The following is a 22,931-nucleotide window of genomic DNA, read 5'->3' on the forward strand; positions in this document are numbered from 1 at the left end:
CGTATCTCCCACCTCTCTTTTGACAAGTTAGGGAACATTTCTCTGAAGAGAGGCGAGGCCCCTCTACAGATGCTTTGGCTGCAGAAAGTGTCGCCTTTTTATCGCAATGAACCTTGTTTCCATGGTGACCCTGGCGGGACTCTGTGCGGGCACAAAAGATTCCCCTGTCCCAGATTTGGAGGATGAAAGCGCGCTCGGGTTTGTGGGACACGCAGACTCATATTGGCACAGTGGTTCTACAATGCGTTCAAACATAAGTCCTACAAAAGATCCATTGTAGCCTATGCAAGTGCAGGTCTCTACTATTCATCTTTGTTCTTGTTTTTTGGATTATTGAAGGAATTAACACAGACAACGTTGTCAACGTGTGATAGGCCTAGGCATATTCTGTAGAACAGAGTCCAGGTTCAGGATGACATTTTCTGGGCATCTGAGCTTTAGAAAATAATACCCTATAGCCAGTGGTGTAAAGTATTTAAGTAAAAATACTTAAAAGGACTACTTAAGTCGTTTTTTGGAGTATCTGTATTTTACTTTACTATTTATATTTTGGACAACTTTTACTTTTACTTCACTACATTCCTAATGAAAATAATGTACTTTTTACTCCATACATTTAGCCTGACACCCAAAAGTACTTTTTGAGTCCTTAGCATGACAGTAAAATTATCAAATTCACACAGTTATCAAGAGAACATCCCTGGTCATCCCTATTGCCTCTGATCTGGCAGACTCACTAAACACATGTGCTTCGTTTGTAAATTATGTTTGAGTTTTGGAGTGTGCTCCTGGCCATCCAAAAAATAAAATAAAATGGTGCCCTCTGGTTTGCTTAATATAAGGAATTTTAAATAATATATCATTTAATATTTGTACTTAATTATAAACTGGGTGGTTTGAGCCATGAATGCTGATTGGCTAAAAGCTGTGGTATATCAGACCATATACCACAGTATGACAAAACATGTATTTTTACTGCTCTTATTATGTTAGTAATCAGTTCATAATAACAATAAGGCACCTCGTTGGTTTGTGGTATATGGCCATTCATGGCTAAGGGCTGTATCCAGGCACTCTGCATTGCGTTGTGCCTTAGAACAGCCATTGGCCATGGTATATTGGCCATATACCACACCCCCTCGTGCCTTATTGCATAAGTATATTTGAGCAATTACATTTACTTTTGATACTTTAGTATATTTAAAACCAAATACTTTTAGACTTTTACTCAAGAAGTATTTTACTGGGTGACTTTCACTTTTACTTGAGTAATCCTCTATGCAGGTATCTTTACTTTAACTCAAGTATGACAATTGGGTACTTTTTCCACCACTGCCTATAGCACACTCTATCTGCTATAAAACATCAACTTTGGGCACACAGTGTTGTGCCTTCTGTGTTACGCAATGAATTATTGAACTAGGTTCATGTAGGCTAGACTGAGAGACAACGTCAGAGAGCCGATGTGTGACGTATATGGATATTTAGGGCGTGAGAGTATTTGTTTTAAAGATATTCAGGACATGCTGATTTTGTTTCAAGATACCAAATGTGGCCACAACGTTAGTAACCTGGACACATAGCTAGCTACTCGTTCATTTAGCCCACTTAGCCACAGAACAAGATCCACTAATTGGACATGCCTGTAGTTGGTGAACCATGTGCCCGCTGTCCCCCGGTGTGGCCGGTCACGCATGTGTGTTTGCTCATGCATGCATGTCCGACCCAGGCTGGCGGTTTTTAAAAACGAACGTGCACGCCTCACTCGGCTACACTCGCGCGCTGAGTGTCGGAGTGCCCGTGCCTCGGTGCCTGTTGGTGACGGTTGGAACGAGGGAAGGGAAAAGCCAGGACCGTTTTTATACAGTCAACGTTTTTGACGGACAGATACGCGTCTCTAATCATGGTGGGGCGGACAAGCAATGGAACGCATGATTACGCAGGTGCTTCTGGTGCACCCTGTGCGCCCGGACGCAGGAGAGGAGCAGGCACGGTAAGTCAGCCAACCAACAATAGTATACTTGTAACCTCTACCTGTACTATGGCCTCAGCCAAGATGTCTGGACCTTTATGGTACAGGACATAGTGGAGTTGGGCTATCCTTTAATTGTGGTTGCTGGTTCAAGCCTTTAGATGTCAGTCATGTAAAAAATGAAGTAGACCTATGAAGTAGGCCTACTTTTTCCCAGATTACTTTTGTGGCTGTAGTCTCTGGCTGTAGAAAGGTAGTGGCTGTAGTCTCTGGCTGTAGAAAGGTAGTGGCTGTAGTCTCTGGCTGTAGAAAGGTAGTGGCTGTAGTCTCTGGCTGTAGAAAGGTAGTGGCTGTAGTCTCTGGCTGTAGAAAGGTAGTGGCTGTAGTCTCTGGCTGTAGAAAGGTAGTGGCTGTAGTCTCTGGCTGTAGAAAGGTAGTGGCTGTAGTCTCTGGCTGTAGAAAGGTAGTGGCTGTAGTCTCTGGCTGTAGAAAGGTAGTGGCTGTAGTCTCTGGCTGTAGAAAGGTAGTGGCTGTAGTCTCTCTCTGACTATGCAACAGTGTCCTTTATGTTCTTGTAGAGGTATTTAAAGAAGGACAGATGTAGAGTCAGAGAGACTTATATAAAGTGGTTAAAAGTGATCCAAAAAATGAAGTGAGAGAATGGTCCAGGAGAGAGAGAAGTAAAGATGGAGAGAGAAGTAAAGATGGAGAGAGAAGTAAAGATGGAGAGAGAAGTAAAGATGGAGAGAGAAGTAAAGATGGAGAGAGAAGTAAAGATGGAGAGAGAAGTAAAGATGGAGAGAGAAGTAAAGATGGAGAGAGAAGTAAAGATGGAGAGAGAAGTAAAGATGGAGAGAGAAGTAAAGATGGAGAGAGACGTAAAGATGGAGAGAGAAGTAAAGATGGAGAGAGACTTAAAGATGGAGAGAGAAGTAAAGATGGAAAGATGGAGAGAGAAGTAAAGATGGAAAGATGGAGAGAGACGTAAAGATGGAGAGAGAAGTAAAGATGGAGAGAGAAGTAAAGATGGAAAGATGGAGAGAGAAGTAAAGATGGAGAGAGAAGTAAAGATGGAGAGAGAAGTAAAGATGGAAAGATGGAGAGAGAATTAAAGATGGAGAGAGAAGTAAAGATGGAGAGAGACTTAAAGATGGAGAGAGAATTAAAGATGGAGAGAGAAGTAAAGATGGAGAGAGAAGTAAAGATGGAGAGAGAAGTAAAGATGGCGAGAGAAGTAAAGATGGAGAGAGAAGTAAAGATGGAGAGAGAAGTAAAGATGGGGTGAGAAGTAAATATAGAAAGATGGAAAGAGAGGAGAGAGAGGTGGAGAGATGGAGAGAAATGTAAATATACAGTGCATTCAGAAAGTATTCAGACCACTTCACTTTTTCCACATTTTGTTACGTTACAGCCTTATTCTAAAATGGATTAAATTGAAAAAATCCTCAGCAATCTACACACAATAGATTTAGAAAATAAAAAGGTGTCCAACCTAACCTCTGGAATGTGTCACAAGGTTACAGCTCTCATGGTTAAGGTGCTGTAACCCCACACCGCAGATGGTGTCTCCTGTCAATCGCTTCCAGGTCATGGTTTTAACAGTACATCATTCACACTGTCCACACTAATGACAAAGCGAAAACAGGTTTTTAGACATTTTTGCAAATGTATTAAAAATAATAACAGAAATACCTTATTTACATAAGTATTCAGACCATTTGCTATGAAACTCGAAATTGAGCTCAGGTGCATCCTGTTTCCATTGATCATCCTTGAGATGTTTCTACAACTTGATTGGAGTCCACCTGTGGTAAATTCAATTGATTGGAAATGATTTTGAAAAGCACACACCTGTCTATATAAGGTCCCACAGTTGACAGTGCATGTCAGAGCAAAAACCAAGCCAAGAATTGTCCGTAGAGCACTGAGACAGGATTGTGTAGAGGCACAGATGTGGGGAAGGGTACCAAAACATTTCTGCAGCATTGAAGGTCCCCAAGAACACAGTGGCCTCCATCATTCTTAAATGGAGGAAGTTTGGAACCACCAAGACTCTTCCTAGAGCTGACTGCCGGGCCAAACTGAGCAATCGTGGAAGAAGGGCCTTGGTCAGAGATGTGACCAAGAACCTGACAGAGCTCCAGAGTTTCTCTGTGGAGATGAGAGAACCTTCCAGAAGGACAACCATATCTGCAGCACTCCACCAATCAGGCCTTTATGGTAGAGTGACAAGACGGAAGCCACTCCTCAGTAAAAGGCACATGACATCTCGCTTGGAGTTCGCCAAAAGCACCTAAAGGACTGTCAGACCACAAAAAAACAAGATTCTCTTGTCTTATGAAACCAAGATTGAACTCTTTGGCCTGAATGCCAATGAACATCTGAATGATTCAGAGGACAACTGGGTGAAAGTGTTGTGGTCAGATGAGACCAAAATGGAGCTCTTTGGCATCAACTCAACTCGCCGTGTTTGGAGGAGGAGGAATGCTGCGTATGACCCCAAGAACACCATCCCCACCGTCAAACATGGAGGTGGAAACATTATGCTTTGGGGGTGTTTTTCTGCTAAGGGGACAGGACAACTTTACCGCATCAAAGAGACGGTGGACGGGGCCATGTACCGTCAAATCTTGGGTGAGAACCTCCTTCCCTCAGCCAGGGCATTGAAAATGGGTTGTGGATGGGTATTCCAGCATGACAATGACCCAAAACACACGGCCAAGGCAACAAAGGAGCAGGGGCGAAAATCTGATATCAACTTTGGAGGGGACAATTACATGAAATTTTCTCAAGAGCAATTCCTGAGGGGGACACCAAAAGTAGTGCTGTAACACATAGCCTACATTGTAATATGGTAAATGTATATTGAGGAACCAAAGAAATAAGGTGTTTGCCGTACTCCTAACTACCGGTACCCAAAACTACACAACTAATCACAACAGCAATACCATTGCCTTTAACAAATCTTAGTTCAGTCACCAGTTTAAGTTGAGAGTGGGAGTATCCATGGCATTTTCCAATTATGTTCCTATTTTACAAGTAAAAAAAAATTGAGAACCTTTCATAATGTTGCCAAACAAAGACTCAACCAACTTACCTGAGACTCCCTGTCTCTGCCAGTCTGTCCCTGCATATCTGTCCCCAACTCTGCTGTCTGTGTGCCATCTGTTGCCTGCTCTGCCTAATGTCATCATTGTGAAACATTTCCATTAGAATTTAATTTCTTTCTTATGAACATTTTATCAACTAGTCTTTGCGATATTAGGCTACTAGGGTTCTTACTTTGCGTTTTGGTGTACTGAAAAATACTCTGATGTCCGTCTTTTATTTTTCTGCCATTTTTCTACCTGGCTGGCTGGCTACACACTATTTACAGTAGGAGATGGGCTTCTATCATCTTATCTTTTATCATTCTATTTGGGCTTCGATCTAAAAGGTAGCTAGCAAATGTGAAATGGATTAAAATGACAAGAGTTGACAGCTGTATGAGTTCACCATTTACACAACATATGCTGCAACCTTTTGTAATTTTAATAGTTTGTTTCATATTGGCTGGCTTCCAACAATAGCTGAATTTGCAAAGCTAGCGAGCACCAATTCCGTTTCAGTGGTGTTTGCTATAATCTTTGCTACCCGGGTTAAATAAAGGTGAAATAAAATAAATAAATACAAGTTCCCTTGCGACAATTTAGCTTTTGTAACGAGACCATTAAATATATTTAAGACAATGGTGGAAGAGAGTGTAGTTCTGTTCAGTTTGGACTTCAGTTTATCGCTAACCTTATCACAGGGACTTTGAAGCACTAATTTACATCATCTGCATGCTGATCTTGGAATAAATTGACGATAGCAAAGATTCCATCTTTGACGAGGCCACATAAATGGAATAGGTACTAGCTAGCTTAATAGTTAATATTTGCGCGCTAGCTCTGCATATTCAGCTAGTGTGTGTGCGCGATTGACTGGATTAACCTCACGTCAGTTACGTTCATTGAGTGCCTTTCAGACAGTAGATACAACCCCTCTGTTACCTTGCCAACTAAGGAACTGGCAGTGGATCAAACCATTGTGAGGCAAAGGGTGGGGGGGTCGCAATCTTTTGAAACTTAAAAACGCGCTATTAAGTGGCTATAATCCGCACAATTGCTTTCATTGCGTATTATTAATATTATCTAAATTACATAGTTATATTTCAGTGATATATTGGGGGGGACAAATCATATTTTTCCCAGGATGGGGGGGGTTGTGTCCCCCCCGGGATTTCCGCCCCTGCAAAGGAGTGGCTCAAGAAGAAGCACATTAAGGTCCTGGAGTGGCCTAGCCAGTCTCCAGACCTTAATCCCATAGAGAATCTGTGGGGGACCTGAAGGTTCGAGTTGCCAAACGTCAGCCTTGAAACCTTAATGACTTGGAGAAGATCTGCAAAGAGGAGTGGGACAAAATCCCTCCTGAGATGTGTGCAAACCTGGTGGCCAACTACAAGAAACGTCTGACCTAAGTCATGTTTTGCAGAGGGGTCAAATACTTATTTCCCTCATTAAAATGCAAATCATTTTATAACATTTTTGACATGTGTTTTTCTGGATTCTTTTGTTGTTATTCTGTCTCTCACTGTTCAAATAAACCTACCATTAAAATTATAGACTGATCATTTCTTTGTCAGTGGGCAAACGTACAAAATCAGCAGGGGATCAAATACTTTTTTCCCTCACTGTAATAACACACAGAAATACGAGCCTTAGGTCATTAATATGGTCGAATCCGGAAACTATCATCTCGAAAACAAAACGTTTATTCTTTCAGTGAAATACGGAACTGTTCCGTATTTTATCTAACGGGTGGCATCCATAAGTCTAAATATTCCTGTTACATTGAACAACCTTCAATGTTATGTCATACTTACGGAAAATTCTGGCAAATTAGTTCGCAACGAGCCAGGCGGCCCAAACTGTTGCATATACCCTGACTCTGCGTGCAATGAACGCAAGAGAAGTGACACAATTTCACCTGGTTAATATTGCCTGCTAACCTGGATTTATTTTAGCTAAATATGCAGGTTTAAAAATATATACTTCTGTGTATTGATTTTAAGAAAGGCATTGATGTTTATGGTTAGGTACAGTCGTGCAACGATTGTGCTTTTTTCGCAAATGCGCTTTTGTTAAATCATCCCCCGTTTGGCGAAGTTGGCTGTCTTTGTTAGGAAGAAATAGTCTTCACACAGTTCGCAACGAGCCAGGCGGCCCAAACTGCTGCATATACCCTGACTCTGTTGCAAGAGAATTGACACAATTTTCCTAGTTAAAAGAAATTCATGTTAGCAGGCAATATTAACTAAATATGCAGATTTAAAAATATATACTTGTGTATTGATTTTAAGATTGATTTGCAAGATTGAATCCCCGAGCTGACAAGGTAAAAATCTGTCGTTCTGCCCCTGAACAAGGCAGTTAACCCACCGTTCCTAGGCCGTCACTGAAAATAAGAATTTGTTCTTAACTGACTTGCCAAGTTAAATAAAGGTCAAATAAATAAATAATTAAATCTACAGAAATTGTCAGCTCTCTCACAAGCCCCATGTAAGATGAAGGTCCTAGATGAGAGGTGAGAGAGCCGTAAATAATAATCTGCCAAATCGATGTCCGATTGTTATGAAAACTTGAAATCGGCCCTAATTAATCGGCCGACCTCTAATATTTAGAGAGATGGAGACAGAAGTAAAGATAGATATATGGAGAGAGATTTTATTTATTTTATTTTATTTCACCTTTATTTAACCAGGTAGGCTAGTTGAGAACAAGTTCTCATTTGCAACTGCGACCTGGCCAAGATAAAGCGTAGCAATTCGACACATACATCAACACAGAGTTACACATGGAATAAACAAACATAGTCAATAATACAGTAGAACAAAAGAAAACAAAAAGTCTATATACAGTGAGTGCAAATGAGGTAAGTTAAGGCAATAAATAGGCCATGGTGGCAAAGTAATTACAATATAGCAAATAAACAATGGAATGGTAGATGTGCAGAAGATGAATGTGCAAGTAGAGATACTGGGGTGCAAAGGAGCAAGATAAATAAATAAATACAGTAGGGGAAGAGGTAGTTGTTTGGGCTATTTATAGATGGGCTATGTACAGGTGCAGTGATCTGTGAGCTGCTCTGACAGCTGGTGCTTAAAGCTAGTGAGGGAGATATGAGTCTCCAGCTTCAGAGATTTTTGCAGTTCGTTCCAGTCATTGGCAGCAGAGAACTGGAAGGGAAGACGACCAAAGGAGGAATTGGCTTTGGGGGTGACCAGTGAGATATACATGCTGGAGCGCGTGCAACGGGTGGGTGCTGCTATGGTGACCAGTGAGCTGAGATAAGGGGGGGCTTTACCTAGCAGAGACTTGTAGATAACCTGTAGGCAGTGGGTTTGGCGACGAGTATGAAGCGAGGGCCAACCAACGAGAGCGTACAGGTCGCAATGGTGGGTAGTGTATGGGGCTTTGGTGACAAAACGGATGGCACTGTGATAGACTGCATCCAGTTTGTTGAGTAGAGTGTTGGAGGCTATTTTATAGATGACATCACTGAAGTCGAGGATCGGTAGGATGGTCAGTTTTACGTGGGTATGTTTGACAGCATGAGTGATGGATGCTTTGTTGGGATATAGGAAGCCGATTCTAGATTTAATTTTGGATTGGAGATGCTTAATGTGAGTCTGGAAGGAGAGTTTACAGTCTAATCCGACACCCAGGTATTTGTAGTTGTACACATATTCTAAGTCAGAGCTGTCCAGAGTAGTGATGCTGGACGGGCGAGCAGGTGCGGGCAGTGATCAATTGAATAGCATGCATTTAGTTTTACTTGCGTTTAAGAGCAGTTGGAGGCCACGGAAGGAGAGTTGTATGGCATTGAAGCTCGTCTGGAGGTTTGTTAACATAGTGTCCAAAGAAGGGCCAGATGTATACAGAATGGTGCCGTCTGCGTAGAGGTGGATCAGAGAATCACCAGCAGCAAGAGCAACATCATTGATGTATACAGAGAAGAGAGTGGGCCCGAGAATTGAACCCTGTGGCACACCCATAGAGACTGCCAGAGGTCTGGACAACAGGCCCTCCGATTTGACACACTGAACTCTATCAGAGAAGTAGTTGGTAAACCAGGCGAGGCAATCATTTGAGAAACCAAGGCTGTCGAGTCTGCCAATAAGAATGTGGTGATTGACAGAGTCGAAAGCCTTGGCCAGGTTGATGAAGACGGCTGCACAGTACTGTCTCTTATCGATGGCGGTTAAGATGTCGTTTAGGACCTTGAGCGTGGCTGAGGTGCACCCATGACCAGCTCTGAAACCAGATTGCATAGATGGAGAGAGAAGTAAAGATAGAGAGATGGAGACAGAAGTAAAGTTAGAAAGATAAAGAGATGGAGACAGAAGTAAAGTTAGAAAGATTGAGAGGGGAGAGATAAGTAAAGTTAGAAAGATTGAGAGGGGAGAGAAGTAAAGTTAGAAAGATTCACTTCCATGTTCCTTCTGGTTCTTAGGAATAGAATAAGGTTAAAGCTCTCTTCTCTGTACTGTATATCATTGCAATTCAGTAGGAAACAGTATACTGTTCCTGTATATTCTTAAACGCCCCCCCCCCCCTTGTTTTCTCTCATAACACCTGATCCCCAAAAGCACTGGATAGGTGTCTACTACTATAACAGCCTTCTGCTTTCACCTATCCTGATGTGGTCAAAGAGGAAAGGTGACAAGAAACTGGAGCTGATGAAGACTGTTGGGACACAGCACAGGGAGGAACCATTCCAACCTTTGAACACATAGTGGTGTCTCAATAGTCTACTCTAAAGAGGGTTTCCTTCATTTGCACTAATGTGAAAGAACTGGGTATATGAAAGCAACCTCCTTAGTGTGCGTGTATGTGCCATGATTACTTTCACCTATAGTGTGTTTTCAGAGGAGAGGAGAGGAGAGGAGCTACTGTAGACTATTGACATTTAGCCTCCTAGACGCTAATGCTCACTGCCATCCTTCACTGGTGGTCCAAGCCAGCTCAGCCAATCCGTATCACCCATGCAAATGAGACGGTGGGAGCTGTGCACTGATTGGAGCTCTCTCTCTCCCCTTTGTCATCGCCATGGCAAGAGTTTGAAGACGCTTGGCTGCTGGTCTGTGAGCGAGGGATCACTCTGCCAAAGGGAGGAGGAGAGGTAGAGTATAGGGAGGGAGAGAGGAGAGAGAGTAGGGCAGAGTGGGCGGGGATACAGGGGGAAGTGAAGAGATGGGAAAGAGGCTGAGAGAGGAAGAGAGAGGGGGAGGTAGAGAGGAAGAGAGAGAGGGGGAGGTAGAGAGAAATAGAGAGAGGGGGAGGTAGAGAGAAATAGAGAGAGGGGGAGGTAGAGAGAAATAGAGAGAGGGGGAGAGACATCATCTCACTGATGCTGAGTCACAGACGGGGTGCAGCCGCTGTATCCCATGAGCCTTTAGGGGAAACATGGAGGAGCTCGAGCACACCTGCCCCCAGCTGGTCACGGTAGGGTCTGTGTGTGTGGAGGAGAGGGGGGCTAGCTCGTCTCCTTGTTGTTATGAAACAGATCCACTGTCTGTGTGCCTTTGGGGATGTTCTGAATGCTGAGTGAACTGTGTGTTTCTGTGTGTTGGGGGAGGGTGGGGGTTGGGTGTGTTTCCCAGTATTGGCAGGGGTACGTGTGTATAAGCAGCCTAGCATAGATCTCCTGACATGGACACAAAAGCTCAAGAAAACAGGGGCGATGCCAGCCCCATTCAGTCTCTCGCTCTCTCTCTCTCGTCTGTTTGCATCTCTCCCTTTTATTCTTTGTGCCTCTCTCCTGCTCTTCATCCTCTCCCCCTCTCCCTCTGTCTCTCTCTTTCTTTACTCCATCACAGCGTTGTTTTCTTAGTTAATCCTTCTTACTCTAGACGTTCTCTGCTTGTGCCAGTGTAAGGCTGTAGTAAGCATGCTCGCTGCGGTCACTTTGATTGGCCGATCGACCGAGGCATCCGCCTGCCCTTTGTCTTCTCTGGGCTCCTCCCCGATTTCACCTTGCAGTGGATTGTGGGAGAAAAGTTACCTCAGTGCGTCCTCCTCACTGTTCCGTTCTCCCCATCTGTTGCCATGGGGATGGGAGCTCACAAGGGAGCTCGCTCTACCTCCTCTTTGTTCATCCCTTATCCGGATGGAATACATAGAGGTGGAATTACCTTCATATGTCTTGTGTTATGGGAGTGGATCTATGATGTCATTGGGGAGGTCACTGGGAAAGTCATGCATGCTATATTTTCTCTTTCTTTCCTGCTGTAGAGATTGAGAGCCAGAGACATGTCAACAATGTTAACATATGTTTCTCATGCCAATAAAGCCCTTTGAATTGAATTGAATTGAATTGAGAGAGAGAGATAGAGAGCGATGGAGTTCCATTTTAGGCAGAAGTAAATCAATACCACTGAGTGCTGCTTGTCCCATCACCATGTAATCGATAGTTGTGATAGAGAATAGATATTAGTCCTGATCAATAATCTAATGGATATTACTAAGCCAGAGAGAGGCGATGGCAATCAAGAAGGGGACATGAGTGTCATTCAACTTTTTTTATCTCCTCCATCTCTCGCTTTCCCTCTCCGTCTCCCGCTCCTCTCTCCGTCTCCCGCTCCTCTCTCCGTCTCCCGCTCCTCTCTCCGTCTCCCGCTCCTCTCTCCGTCTCCCGCTCCTCTCTCCGTCTCTGTCTCCCGCTCCTCTCTCCGTCTCCCGCTCCTCTCTCCGTCTCCCGCTCCTCTCTCTGTCTCCCGCTCCTCTTTCCGTCTCTGTCTCCCGCTCCTCTCTCCATCTCCCGCTCCTCTCTCCATCTCCCGTCTCCTCTCTCCGTCTCCCGCTCCTCTCTCCATCTCCCGCTCCTCTCTCCGTCTCCCGCTCCTCTCTCCGTCTCCCGCTCCTCTCTCCGTCTCCCGCTCCTCTCTCCGTCTCCCGCTCCTCTCTCCATCTCCCGCTCCTCTCTCCGTCTCCCGCTCCTCTCTCCGTCTCCTCTCTCCGTCTCCCACTCCTCTCTCCGTCTCCTCTCTCCGTCTCCCGCTCCTCTCTCCGTCTCCTCTCTCCGTCTCCCGCTCCTCTCTCCGTCTCCTCTCTCCGTCTCCTGCTCCTCTCTCCGTCTCCTCTCTCCGTCTCCCGCTCCTCTCTCCGTCTCCTGCTCCTCTCTCCGTCTCCTCTCTCCATCTCTGTCTCCTCTCTCCGTCTCCCGCTCCTCTCTCCGTCTCCCGCTCCTCTCTCCGTCTCCCGCTCCTCTCTCCATCTCCCGCTCCTCTCTCCGTCTCCCGCTCCTCTCTCCGTCTCCTCTCTCCGTCTCCCGCTCCTCTCTCCGTCTCCTCTCTCCGTCTCCTGCTCCTCTCTCCGTCTCCTCTCTCCGTCTCCCGCTCCTCTCTCCGTCTCCTCTCTCCGTCTCCTGCTCCTCTCTCCGTCTCCTGCTCCTCTCTCCGTCTCCTCTCTCCGTCTCCCGCTCCGTCTCCTGCTCCTCTCTCCGTCTCCTCTCTCCATCTCTGTCTCCTCTCTCCGTCTCCCGCTCCTCTCTCCGTCTCCTGCTCCTCTCTCCGTCTCCTCTCTCCGTCTCCCGCTCCTCTCTCCGTCTCCTCTCTCCGTCTCCCGCTCCTCTCTCCGTCTCCTCTCTCCGTCTCCTGCTCCTCTCTCCGTCTCCTCTCTCCGTCTCCCGCTCCTCTCTCCGTCTCCTCTCTCCGTCTCCTGCTCCTCTCTCCGTCTCCTGCTCCTCTCTCCGTCTCCTCTCTCCGTCTCCCGCTCCGTCTCCTGCTCCTCTCTCCGTCTCCTCTCTCCATCTCTGTCTCCTCTCTCCGTCTCCCGCTCCTCTCTTCGTCTCCCGCTCCTCTCTCCGTCTCCCGCTCCTCTCTCCGTCTCCCGCTCCTCTCTCCGTCTCCCGCTCCTCTCTCCGTCTCCCGCTCCTCTCTCCGTCTCCTCTCTCCGTCTCCCGCTCCTCTCTCCGTCTCCTGCTCCTCTCTCCGTCTCCTCTCTCCATCTCCTCTCTCCGTCTCCCGCTCCTCTCTCCGTCTCCCGCTCCTCTCTCCGTCTCCCGCTCCTCTCTCCGTCTCCCGCTCCTCTCTCCGTCTCCTGCTCCTCTCTGTCTCCTCTCTCCGTCTCCCGCTCCTCTCTCCGTCTCCCGCTCCTCTCTCCGTCTCCTGCTCCTCTCTGTCTCCTCTCTCCGTCTCCTGCTCCTCTCTGTCTCCTCTCTCCGTCTCCTGCTCCTCTCTCCGTCTCCCGCTCCTCTCTCCGTCTCCCGCTCCTCTCTCCGTCTCCTGCTCCTCTCTGTCTCCTCTCTCCGTCTCCCGCTCCTCTCTCCGTCTCCCGCTCCTCTCTCCGTCCCCCTTTCAAATTCTATTGGATTCTTTCTGCCTCTTTTGCTTTTGAGGTTAATCTTTCCTCTCCCTTCTTTTCTTCTCCTCTTTGCCACTTTTCATCTATCATGTTGTTCCTCTGTAAATCCATACCATTTGTGGTTTGTTGCGAAGAGTAAAATGGTTTTGTAGATGTGAATTTGATGCATGTGCTGTTTTAATATGCTGATGTTAACACTATAACGCTGAACCAATAAAGTGACTAACAGTTAAATATCTCCCTCTGTTAAATCAATTCAATTCAATTGGCTTTATTGGCATGGGAAACATATATACATTGTCAAAGCAAACAAAAGATAAACAAAAGTGAAATAAACAATAAAAAATGAACCGTAAACATTACACTCAAAAGTTTCAAAAGAATAAAGACATTTCAAATGTCATATGTCTATATAGAGTGTTATAATGATGTGCAAATAGTTAAGGTACAAAAGTCTCTCTCTCTCTCTCTCTCTCAGGTGCTGACAGAGCCTGCTATCTTTGCCAAGGACACCAGCTGTGAGTGCCGCGCCCCTCATGAGAAACTCTCCATCGCTCAGGCCCGCAGAGGCACCCCAAGTATACCTCCTCTTCTGTTCCAAGCTCCATCACCAGTTCATCACTGTTCATCCTCTTATCCTCATTCTTCATCCTCTCTTCTTCCCCTCCTCAGTATTTTCACTCATAACCATCCCTTCTTTTCCACATCCTCCTCACATTCACTCACTTCCTCCTCCTCCCCTCCTCTCTGATAGTGATACATATGTGTTAGATGTTACATCTGTGTGTCCTCTAGATGTAAACTCTCTGTGTGTCCTCTAGATGTAAACTCTCTGTGTCCTCTAGATGTAAACTCTCTGTGTGTCCTCTAGATGTAAACTCTGTGTGTGTCCTCTAGATGTTACATCTGTGTGTCCTCTAGATGTAAACTCTCTGTGTGTCCTCTAGATGTAAACTCTGTGTGTCCTCTAGATGTAAACTCTCTGTGTCCTCTAGATGTAAACTCTCTGTGTCCTCTAGATGTAAACTCTCTGTGTGTCCTCTAGATGTAAACTCTCTGTGTGTCCTCTAGATGTAAACTCTCTGTGTGTTCTCTAGATGTAAACTCTCTGTGTGTCCTCTAGATGTAAACTCTCTGTGTGTTCTCTAGATGTAAACTCTCTGTGTGTCCTCTAGATGTAAACTCTCTGTGTGTGCTCTAGATGTAAACTCTGTGTGTCCTCTAGATGTTACATCTGTGTGTCCTCTAGATGTAAACTCTCTGTGTGTCCTCTAGATGTAAACTCTGTGTGTGTCCTCTAGATGTAAACTCTCTGTGTCCTCTAGATGTAAACTCTCTGTGTGTCCTCTAGCTGTAAACTCTCTGTGTCCTCTAGATGTAAACTCTCTGTGTGTTCTCTAGATGTAAACTCTCTGTGTGTTCTCTAGATGTAAACTCTGTGTGTCCTCTAGATGTAAACTCTCTGTGTGTCCTCTAGATGTAAACTCTCTGTGTGTCCTCTAGATGTAAACTCTCTGTGTGTCCTCTAGATGTAAACTCTCTGTGTGTCCTCTAGATGTAAACTCTCTGTGTGTCCTCTAGATGTAAACTCTCTGTGTGTCCTCTAGATGTAAACTCTCTGTGTGTCCTCTAGATGTAAACTCTCTGTGTGTCCTCTTCAGTGGACCGTCCCGTGCGTGTATATGCAGATGGAATATTTGATCTCTTCCACTCCGGCCATGCCAGAGCCCTGATGCAGGCCAAGAACCTCTTCCCCAATGCATACCTCATAGTGGGAGGTATGTAGATATGTACTGACATACATTTATAAACATGTGGATGTAATGACTCTTAGCTAAACATATATGTTCCTCATACTCTCTGTTACTGTGTACCTTTGTGACTGTCTGTGTGTGTGTGTCAGTGTGCAGTGATGAGCTGACCCACAAGTACAAGGGTTTCACGGTGATGACGGAGGATGAGAGGTACGAGGCACTGAGACACTGTCGCTATGTCGACGAGGTGGTCCGAGACGCACCATGGACGCTCACACAGGACTTCCTGGAGAAACACCAGGTGTGTCCGACTGTTTCCATCACACCTGTTTATTCAGCGTTCTCTTGACTGTTTGTGTATGTAGGGTAATGTGCTAGCCTGCATGGCTCTTTTCTGGGTGTCACTTTATCTGTATGTGCTTTTTTCCTGTTCTGTGATTCTTGTCTTCCTGTTCTGTGATTCTTGTCTTCCTGTTCTGTGATTCTTGTCTTCCTGTTCTGTGATTCTTGTCTTCCTGTTCTGTGATTCTTGTCTTCCCGTTCTGTGATTCTTGTCTTCCTGTTCTGTGATTCTTGTCTTCCTGTTCTGTGATTCTTGTCTTCCTGTTCTGTGATTCTTGTCTTCCCGTTCTGTGATTCTTGTCTTCATGTTCTGTGATTCTTGTCTTCCTGTTCTGTGATTCTTGTCTTCCTGTTCTGTGATTCTTGTCTTCCTGTTCTGTGATTCTTGTCTTCCCGTTCTGTGATTCTTGTCTTCCCGTTCTGTGATTCTTGTCTTCCCGTTCTGTGATTCTTGTCTTCATGTTCTGTGATTCTTGTCTTCCTGTTCTGTGATTCTTGTCTTCCTGTTCTGTGATTCTTGTCTTCCTGTTCTGTGATTCTTGTCTTCCCGTTCTGTGATTCTTGTCTTCCTGTTCTGTGATTCTTGTCTTCCTGTTCTGTGATTCTTGTCTTCCTGTGTTCTGATTGTTTCTTAGATCGATTTTGTGGCTCATGACGATATCCCATACTCCTCAGCAGGAACTGAGGATGTCTACAAACACATCAAGGAGGCAGGTGTGTGTATGTGTGTGTGTAAAGCTCTATTCAGAATCCGTCTCAGGTATCCATACGTCTGGAGATTCTTGTATTAGCCCGAAATGGCTAGAATGTTCCGCCGACTTCCAGCAGCTACAATTTGATTAGATGTTACATTTTAAGAACCCTCCCCCGCGTGCCCGTAGGAAGGGTGCCGCGTGTCATGTTTGTTACTGTTTACCGACTTTTGCTAGTTTGCAATTTTGCAGAAAATATATGAAAAACATAATTCTGTTTTGCCAGAATTCTGCTGTAGTCTTTGAAGGCATTACATCTCCTCTGCTTGAACAAACGATTGTATGGCTTCAACACTCTCCTCCCAAGCAAGCAAGGCGTTTGATTGGTTTGATGTGTTGCGAGGCTTCACTAATTTACAATGGGGTTTCCACCACTTTTTAGCGACTTTCTGCCATTGACTTCACCAGGCTTTCCAATTAGGGAAGGATGATTCTCGACGATATGTGTGTGTGTTCCTGTGTGTGTGCGCGCATGTTCATCTGTGTGTGTGTTTATTTATAATATATATAGAATATGTGTGGGTGTTGATTTATAATATATATAGAATATGTGTGGGTGTTTATTTATAATATATATATATATATATATATATGTGTGTGTGTGTGTGTGTGTGTGTGTGTGTGCGCATGTTCATCTGTGTATGTGTTTATTTATAATATATATATGTGTGTGTGTGTGTGTGTGTGTGTGTGTGTGTGTGCGTGCGCATGTTCATCTGTGTGTGTGTTTATTTATAATATATATAGAATATGTGTGTGTGTTTATTTATAATATATATAGAATATGTGTGTGTGTTTATTTATAATATATATATATATATATATATATATATGTATGTGTGTGTGTTCCAGGCATGTTCGTGCCGACCCAGCGGACAGAGGGTATCTCGACCTCTGACCTGATCACTCGTATCGTACGAGACTACGACCTCTACGCTAGACGCAACCTACAGCGAGGCTACACCGCTAAAGAGCTCAACGTCAGCTTCATCAACGTAAGTGTGTGTGTCTGTGTGCTGTCTACCCTTAACAGAACTGTCCCTTTGTGCGCATGTGTGTCCGTGTACACTGTACACTTGGAACATAACTGATGACTTTCAAAAAACACACAGACATACAGTACAGCCAACCTTCCTCCAACCTCCCTCCCTTCAACCTTCCTCCAACCTCCCTCCCTTCAACCTTCCTTCCACCTTCCCTTCAACCTCCTTTCACCTTCCTCCAATCTCTCTCCAACCTCCCTCCCTTCAACCTTCCTCCAACCTCCTTCCACCTTCCTCCAACCTCTCTCCAACTTCCTCCAACCTCTCTCCAACTTCCTTCAACCTTCCTCCAACCTCCCTCCCTTCAACCTTCCTCCAACCTCCTTCCAACTTCCTCCAATCTCTCTCCAACTTCCTCCAACCTCCCTTCCTTCAACCTCCTTCCACCTTCCTCCAACCTCTCTCCAACTTCCTCCAACCTCCTTCCCTTCAACCTTCCTCCAATCTCTCTTCAACCTCCCTCTCTTCAACCTCCCTCTAACCTTTCTCAGGAGAAGAAGTACCGCCTGCAGAACCAGGTGGACCGTATGAAGGAGGCAACATTCCTTCAACCTTCCTCCAACCTTCCTACAACCTCCCTCCAACATTCCTACAACCTTCCTCCAACCTCCCTCCAAACTTCCTCCAATCTCCCCTCAACCTCCCTCCAACCTTCCTCCAACCTTCCTACAACCTCCCTCCAACATTCCTACAACCTTCCTCCAACCTCCCTCCAACCTTCCTCCAATCTCCCCTCAACCTCCCTCCAACCTTCCTCCAACCTTCCTTTCACCCCCAACCTCCCTCCAACTTGTTGATCATATCACTCCATCATTTTACATCCTCCCTTTTCTCCATCCTTTCTATTAGTTTTTTTTTTTATCTCAACTAGGGTGAACATGATAGGAGATATTGTACAGTGCTCGACTGCAGTGTGACTTTTTGCAGTGTGATATCCAGTGAGCAGGCCTACACTGTTACAGAGCTCTCCAGATAGAGACTGACTTCATAGACAAACAGACACAGTTCTCTATGCTTATAGAATAAGGTAATAGACTGTGTCTGCCCTATACATTCTGTTTCTACCTGCATCATTCTGTAACATGGTGCCTGCTGACTGACTGTGCCCTAGTGGAGACTTAACAGAGAGAAACACTGTCCACTAGAGGAGTTGTAGTGTAACTGCATCCTTCCTGGGAGACGAGGAGAGATGGCCACTAAGGGCTCCACACAGTCTACACGATGGATCTGATGGAACGTAGCTCTCTACGTAGTTCTACGTACTTATGTGCAGCTGAATTTTTGTAACACATGAAGTCACTGTGGCGAGCCCTTTGGACTATTGAGATGCACCCCATTGCCATAGCGACTGCATAAATGAATAGATGTTACATAATTTCAACGATGGTAACGCCAAGGAATTCAGCTTCCTCCAACTCCCTCCAACCTTCCTCCAACATCTCCCCAACCTCCCTTCAACTTTCCTCCAACCTTCCTGCCTCCCTCCCTCCAACATTCCCCCAACCTTCCTGCCTCCCTCTCTCATTCCTTCAAATTTCCTCCAAGCTCCCTCCAACATTCTCCCAACCAACCTCCCTCCAACCTCTCTCCAAGCTCCCTCCAACATTCTCCCAACCTCCCTCCCTCCAACATTCTCCCAACCGCCAACATTCCTCCATCTTCTCCCAACCTCCCTCCCTCCAACCTTTCCCAACCTCCCTCCCTCCCTCCAAGCTCTCTCCCTCCAACCTCTCCCAACCTCCCTCCAACCTCTCTCCCTCCAACCTCCATCCAACCTTCCTCCAACCTTCCTCAGGAGAAGAAGTACCGCCTTCAGAACCAGGTGGACCGTATGAAGGAGAAAGTGAAGACGGTGGAGGAAAAGAGTAAACACTTTGTCTACCGCGTGGAGGAGAAGAGCCATGACCTCATACAGAAGTGGGAAGAGAAATCACGGGAGTTCATTGGGAACTTCCTGGAACTGTTCGGCCCAGATGGAACATGGGTAAGTAAGGCCTGTCTCTCATGCTCCACTCATGCAAATTTTACAATCACTCATCTGACATGTCACTTCTTTGTTCACAAATCTAATGTATGAACTAAACTGTGTACCTCCAACTAGACTAGTCTTTGAAGTGAAAGTACTCTCACATACCGGTCTCTCTCTCTCTCTCTCCACCATATCCTCGCTATCCCTCCACCCTATCCTCTCTCCACTCTCCCCCGCCCCCCTCCCTCCATCCCTCTCTTAACTCTCTCTCTATCCCTCCCCCTATCCTCTCTCCACTCTCTCTTCCTCTCTTTCCATCATTCTCCTCTTGCCCTCTCTCTCTCTCTCCATCCCTCTACCACCCCCCCCAACAGAAACAGGTGTTTAGTGAGCGTAGTGGTCGGATGATCTCCTACGCCATGTCACCACGCGGGTCACCTAGCAACAGTCCACCCAGGCAACTGTCTCCATCCCGTTCCCTATCTCCTCCCTCTCGCTGGTCTCAGCCCAGGCCAGCCTCCCCCTCCTCACCCAAAGAGGCCTCATGATCTATCTCCTCCCTCTCGCTGGTCTCAGCCCAGGCCAGCCTCCCCCTCCTCACCCAAAGAGGCCTCATGATCTATCTCCTCCCTCTCGCTGGTCTCAGCCCAGGCCAGCCTCCCCCTCCTCACCCAAAGAGGCCTCATGATCTATCTCCTCCCTCTCGCTGGTCTCAGCCCAGGCCAGCCTCCCCCTCCTCACCCAAAGAGGCCTCATGATCTATCTCCTCCCTCTCGCTGGTCTCAGCCCAGGCCAGCCTCCCCCTCCTCACCCAAAGAGGCCTCAGCCTCCTTCAGTGAGTGAAGAAGATGAGAACGAGAAGTAGTGCCCCGGACTGTGGAACACATGCCATGTTCAAAATAACTGGGAAGTCAGAAATCTTTGACTTCCAACTTTTGTCAATTCAAGACAATTTAGAACGTGGGGAAAAAACCAGCTCCGACTGGTAAAATCCTTTTGAACAGTCAACTAACTCGGAATTCCAAATCGGAAACTCTGACATCTTTCTAGAACTCCAACCTGTAGATCACTGATGTCATGATTTGCCCCCCCCCACACACACACACACACACACACACACACTGTCATCTTCTTCCACACACTGACAGCAATGACGGGATGCTGAAACTGTATCTTCCAGGAAGTAGATATGCAAGACAGAGGTGGGTCATGGGAAATGTAGTCTAGTGCTATAGCACAAAGAAGCCATCACAGTCTCTGTTGCCTGGGCAATGAAGCAGATGGGAGTGTAGAGAAGATGATGCGACTGATCTGTTTTCGATTGCTCAGGTCTGACAGAGGCAGTAAATAAAATAGTGCCTGTTGATCATATCACTCCATCCTTTTACGTCCTCCCTTTCTTTTCTCCATCCTTTCTATTAGTTTTGTTTTATCTCAACTAGGGTGAACATGATAGGAGATATTGTACAGTGCTCGACTGCAGTGTGACTTTTTGCAGTGCGATATCCAGTGAGCAGGCCTACACTGTTACAGAGCTCTCCAGATAGAGACTGACTTCATAGACAAACAGACACAGTTCTCTATGCTTATAGAATAAGGTAATAGACTGTGTCTGCCCTATACATTCTGTTTCTACCTGCATCATTCTGTAACAAGGTGCCTGCTGACTGACTGTGCCCTAGTGGAGACTTAACAGAGAGAAACACTGTCCTCTAGAGGAGTTGTAGTGTAACTGCATCCTTCCTGGGAGACGAGGAGAGATGGCTACTTAAGACTATTGAAATGCACCCCACTGAATCACAAATTCTTCTGTACCAGATTATTTGCCATAGGGACTGCATAAATGATGGATGTAAAAAAATTTAAAAAATGGGGGGTGGCAGTTAAGAGTGTTGGGCCTGTAACTGAAATGTCGCTGGTTCGAATCCTCGAGCTGACTAGGTGAATCCTCGAGCTGACGAGGTGAAAAATCTGTAGACGTGCCCTTGAGCAAGGCACTTAACCCTAATTGCGCTGGATAAGAGCATCTGCTAAATGACTCAACAATGGTAACACCATGGAACTCAGTACCCGATTGGTGATTGCATAATTAACTGAACACTTGGAACTTCAGTATCAGAGAGGTTTGTCTCCCCCCGTTCCCAATGTGGCCGCCTGCCCGGCCCATCTCCTGTAAACAGCTACAGAAACTGATCTAGCTATTCAGTAGCATTTAGAATGTACAATTGTGACTGAGCTTATTCAGGGAACTTCCTTAGATACCAGAGAACAAAGGTTATAGTCCAGGGATGGCCAGTGTTATCCACAAAAGGCAGGCGTGGCCATAGAATCAGGTGGCTGGAACAAAAACTAGTAGCGGCCATTTGTGGATTGGCTTGTTCACCTCTGCTGTGGTCGAACCATCATGGTCTCTGGCCTAGCTAGTCACAACACCACACAGAACTGTGAACTCTTCAACCTAATGTCTCTCGCTATGACACAACTGTTCCACGGCAGAAAGCCACATTAGAAAACATGAAGCCACTTGCTACCACAGAACTCCTGATCCACCTTGGAGATGTTCGTGTCCTGTATGTAACGTATGTAACCCTGCACTGTATGTACAAACTTTGGAATGTCTGTTTCTTTGTATTGTCTTATTTTCTAATGGCTTCAGATGTAAATAAATAGAAAAGGAAAATCCTTGAAAGAGAAGCAGCTTGGTGATTGTTTCCGCTCAATCTCTCTCTTTTTCAGCAGATACAGACTTGCACACACTCTCTCTCACACACACACACACACACACACACACACACACACGCAGAGCGGAACAGAACAGAACAGTGGCAGTTGTTTTTCTTTTTACTGTAGGTTTGAATAATTTACAGTAGGTACTGCAGTAGGTATTACAGTATGTATTACAGTAGGTATTAAAGTGGGTATTACAGTAGATATTGTAGTAGGAATTGTAGTAGGTATTAAAGTAGGTATACAGTAGATATTGTAGTAGGAATTGTAGTAGGTATTAAAGTAGGTATACAGTAGGTATTGTAGTAGGTATTACAGTGGGTATTGTAGTAGGTATTGCAGTGGGTATTACAGTAGATATTGTAGTAGGTATTACAGTAGGTCTCTTAGTAGATATTGTAGTAGTTATTAAAGTGGGCATTGCAGTACGTATTACAGTAGGTTTTGTAGTAGGTATTACAGTGGGTATTGTAGTAGGTATTGTAGTAGGTATTACAGTGGGTATTACAGTAGATATTGTAGTAGGTATTACAGTGGGTATTAAGGTAGGTTTTACAGTAGGTATCTTAGTAGATATTGTAGTAGTTATTAAAGTGGGCATTGCAGTACGTATTACAGTACGTATTACAGTAGGTATTGCAGTAGTTAAAGTGGGTATTACAGTGGGTATTACAGCAGGTATTGTAGTAGGTATTACAGTGGGTATTACAGTAGATATTGTAGTAGGTATTACAGTGGGTATTAAAGTAGGTATACAGTAGGTATTGCAGTAGGTATTACAGTAGGTATACAGTAGGTATTACAGTAGGGATGACAGTGGGTATTACAGTAGGTATTAAAGTAGGTATTAAAGTAGGTATACAGTAGGAATTGCAGTAGGTATTAAAGTAGGTATACAGTAGGTATTGCAGTAGGTATTACTGTAGGTATTGTAGTAGGTATTACAGTAGGTTTTGTAGTAGGTATTGTAGTAGGTATTAAGGTAGGT

General features: G+C 45.3%; 1 protein-coding gene across 5 annotated transcripts; it reads left to right on the forward strand.

Annotated features, from left to right (window-relative positions):
• The first annotated feature begins 1,624 nt into the window (after positions 1-1,624).
• LOC115195389 (choline-phosphate cytidylyltransferase B) lies at positions 1,625-21,910 on the forward strand. Of its 5 annotated transcripts, XM_029755194.1 has the most exons (9): positions 1,625-1,993; positions 13,835-13,934; positions 15,018-15,134; positions 15,260-15,411; positions 16,088-16,166; positions 17,057-17,199; positions 19,043-19,231; positions 19,591-19,715; positions 19,786-21,910. In XM_029755194.1, the coding sequence occupies exons 1-9, from the start codon at positions 1,904-1,906 to the stop codon at positions 19,832-19,834; spliced, it is 1,044 nt and encodes a 347-aa protein (XP_029611054.1). In that variant the 5' UTR covers positions 1,625-1,903; the 3' UTR covers positions 19,835-21,910. The 5 variants fall into 5 exon arrangements, with proteins under 5 accessions (XP_029611054.1, XP_029611057.1, XP_029611053.1 ...); XM_029755197.1 differs by having other exon boundaries at positions 1,628-1,993; positions 13,835-13,874; positions 19,591-21,910; XM_029755193.1 differs by having other exon boundaries at positions 1,629-1,993; positions 19,591-21,910.
• The last annotated feature ends 1,021 nt before the right edge of the window (positions 21,911-22,931 follow it).

Source organism: Salmo trutta, chromosome 6 (assembly GCF_901001165.1).
Source record: "Salmo trutta chromosome 6, fSalTru1.1, whole genome shotgun sequence".
Classification (NCBI taxonomy): Eukaryota; Metazoa; Chordata; class Actinopteri; order Salmoniformes; family Salmonidae; genus Salmo; species Salmo trutta.

Coding starts and splice junctions, on each gene's coding strand:
- LOC115195389 (XM_029755194.1), top strand. CDS start 1,904: ATGGTGGGGCGGACAAGCAATGGAACGCATGATTACGCAGGTGCTTCT. Junction 15,412..16,087: donor ACTTCCTGGAGAAACACCAG/GTGTGTCCGACT, acceptor ATTGTTTCTTAG/ATCGATTTTGTGGCTCATGA. Junction 17,200..19,042: donor TCAACGTCAGCTTCATCAAC/GTAAGTGTGTGT, acceptor AACCTTCCTCAG/GAGAAGAAGTACCGCCTTCA.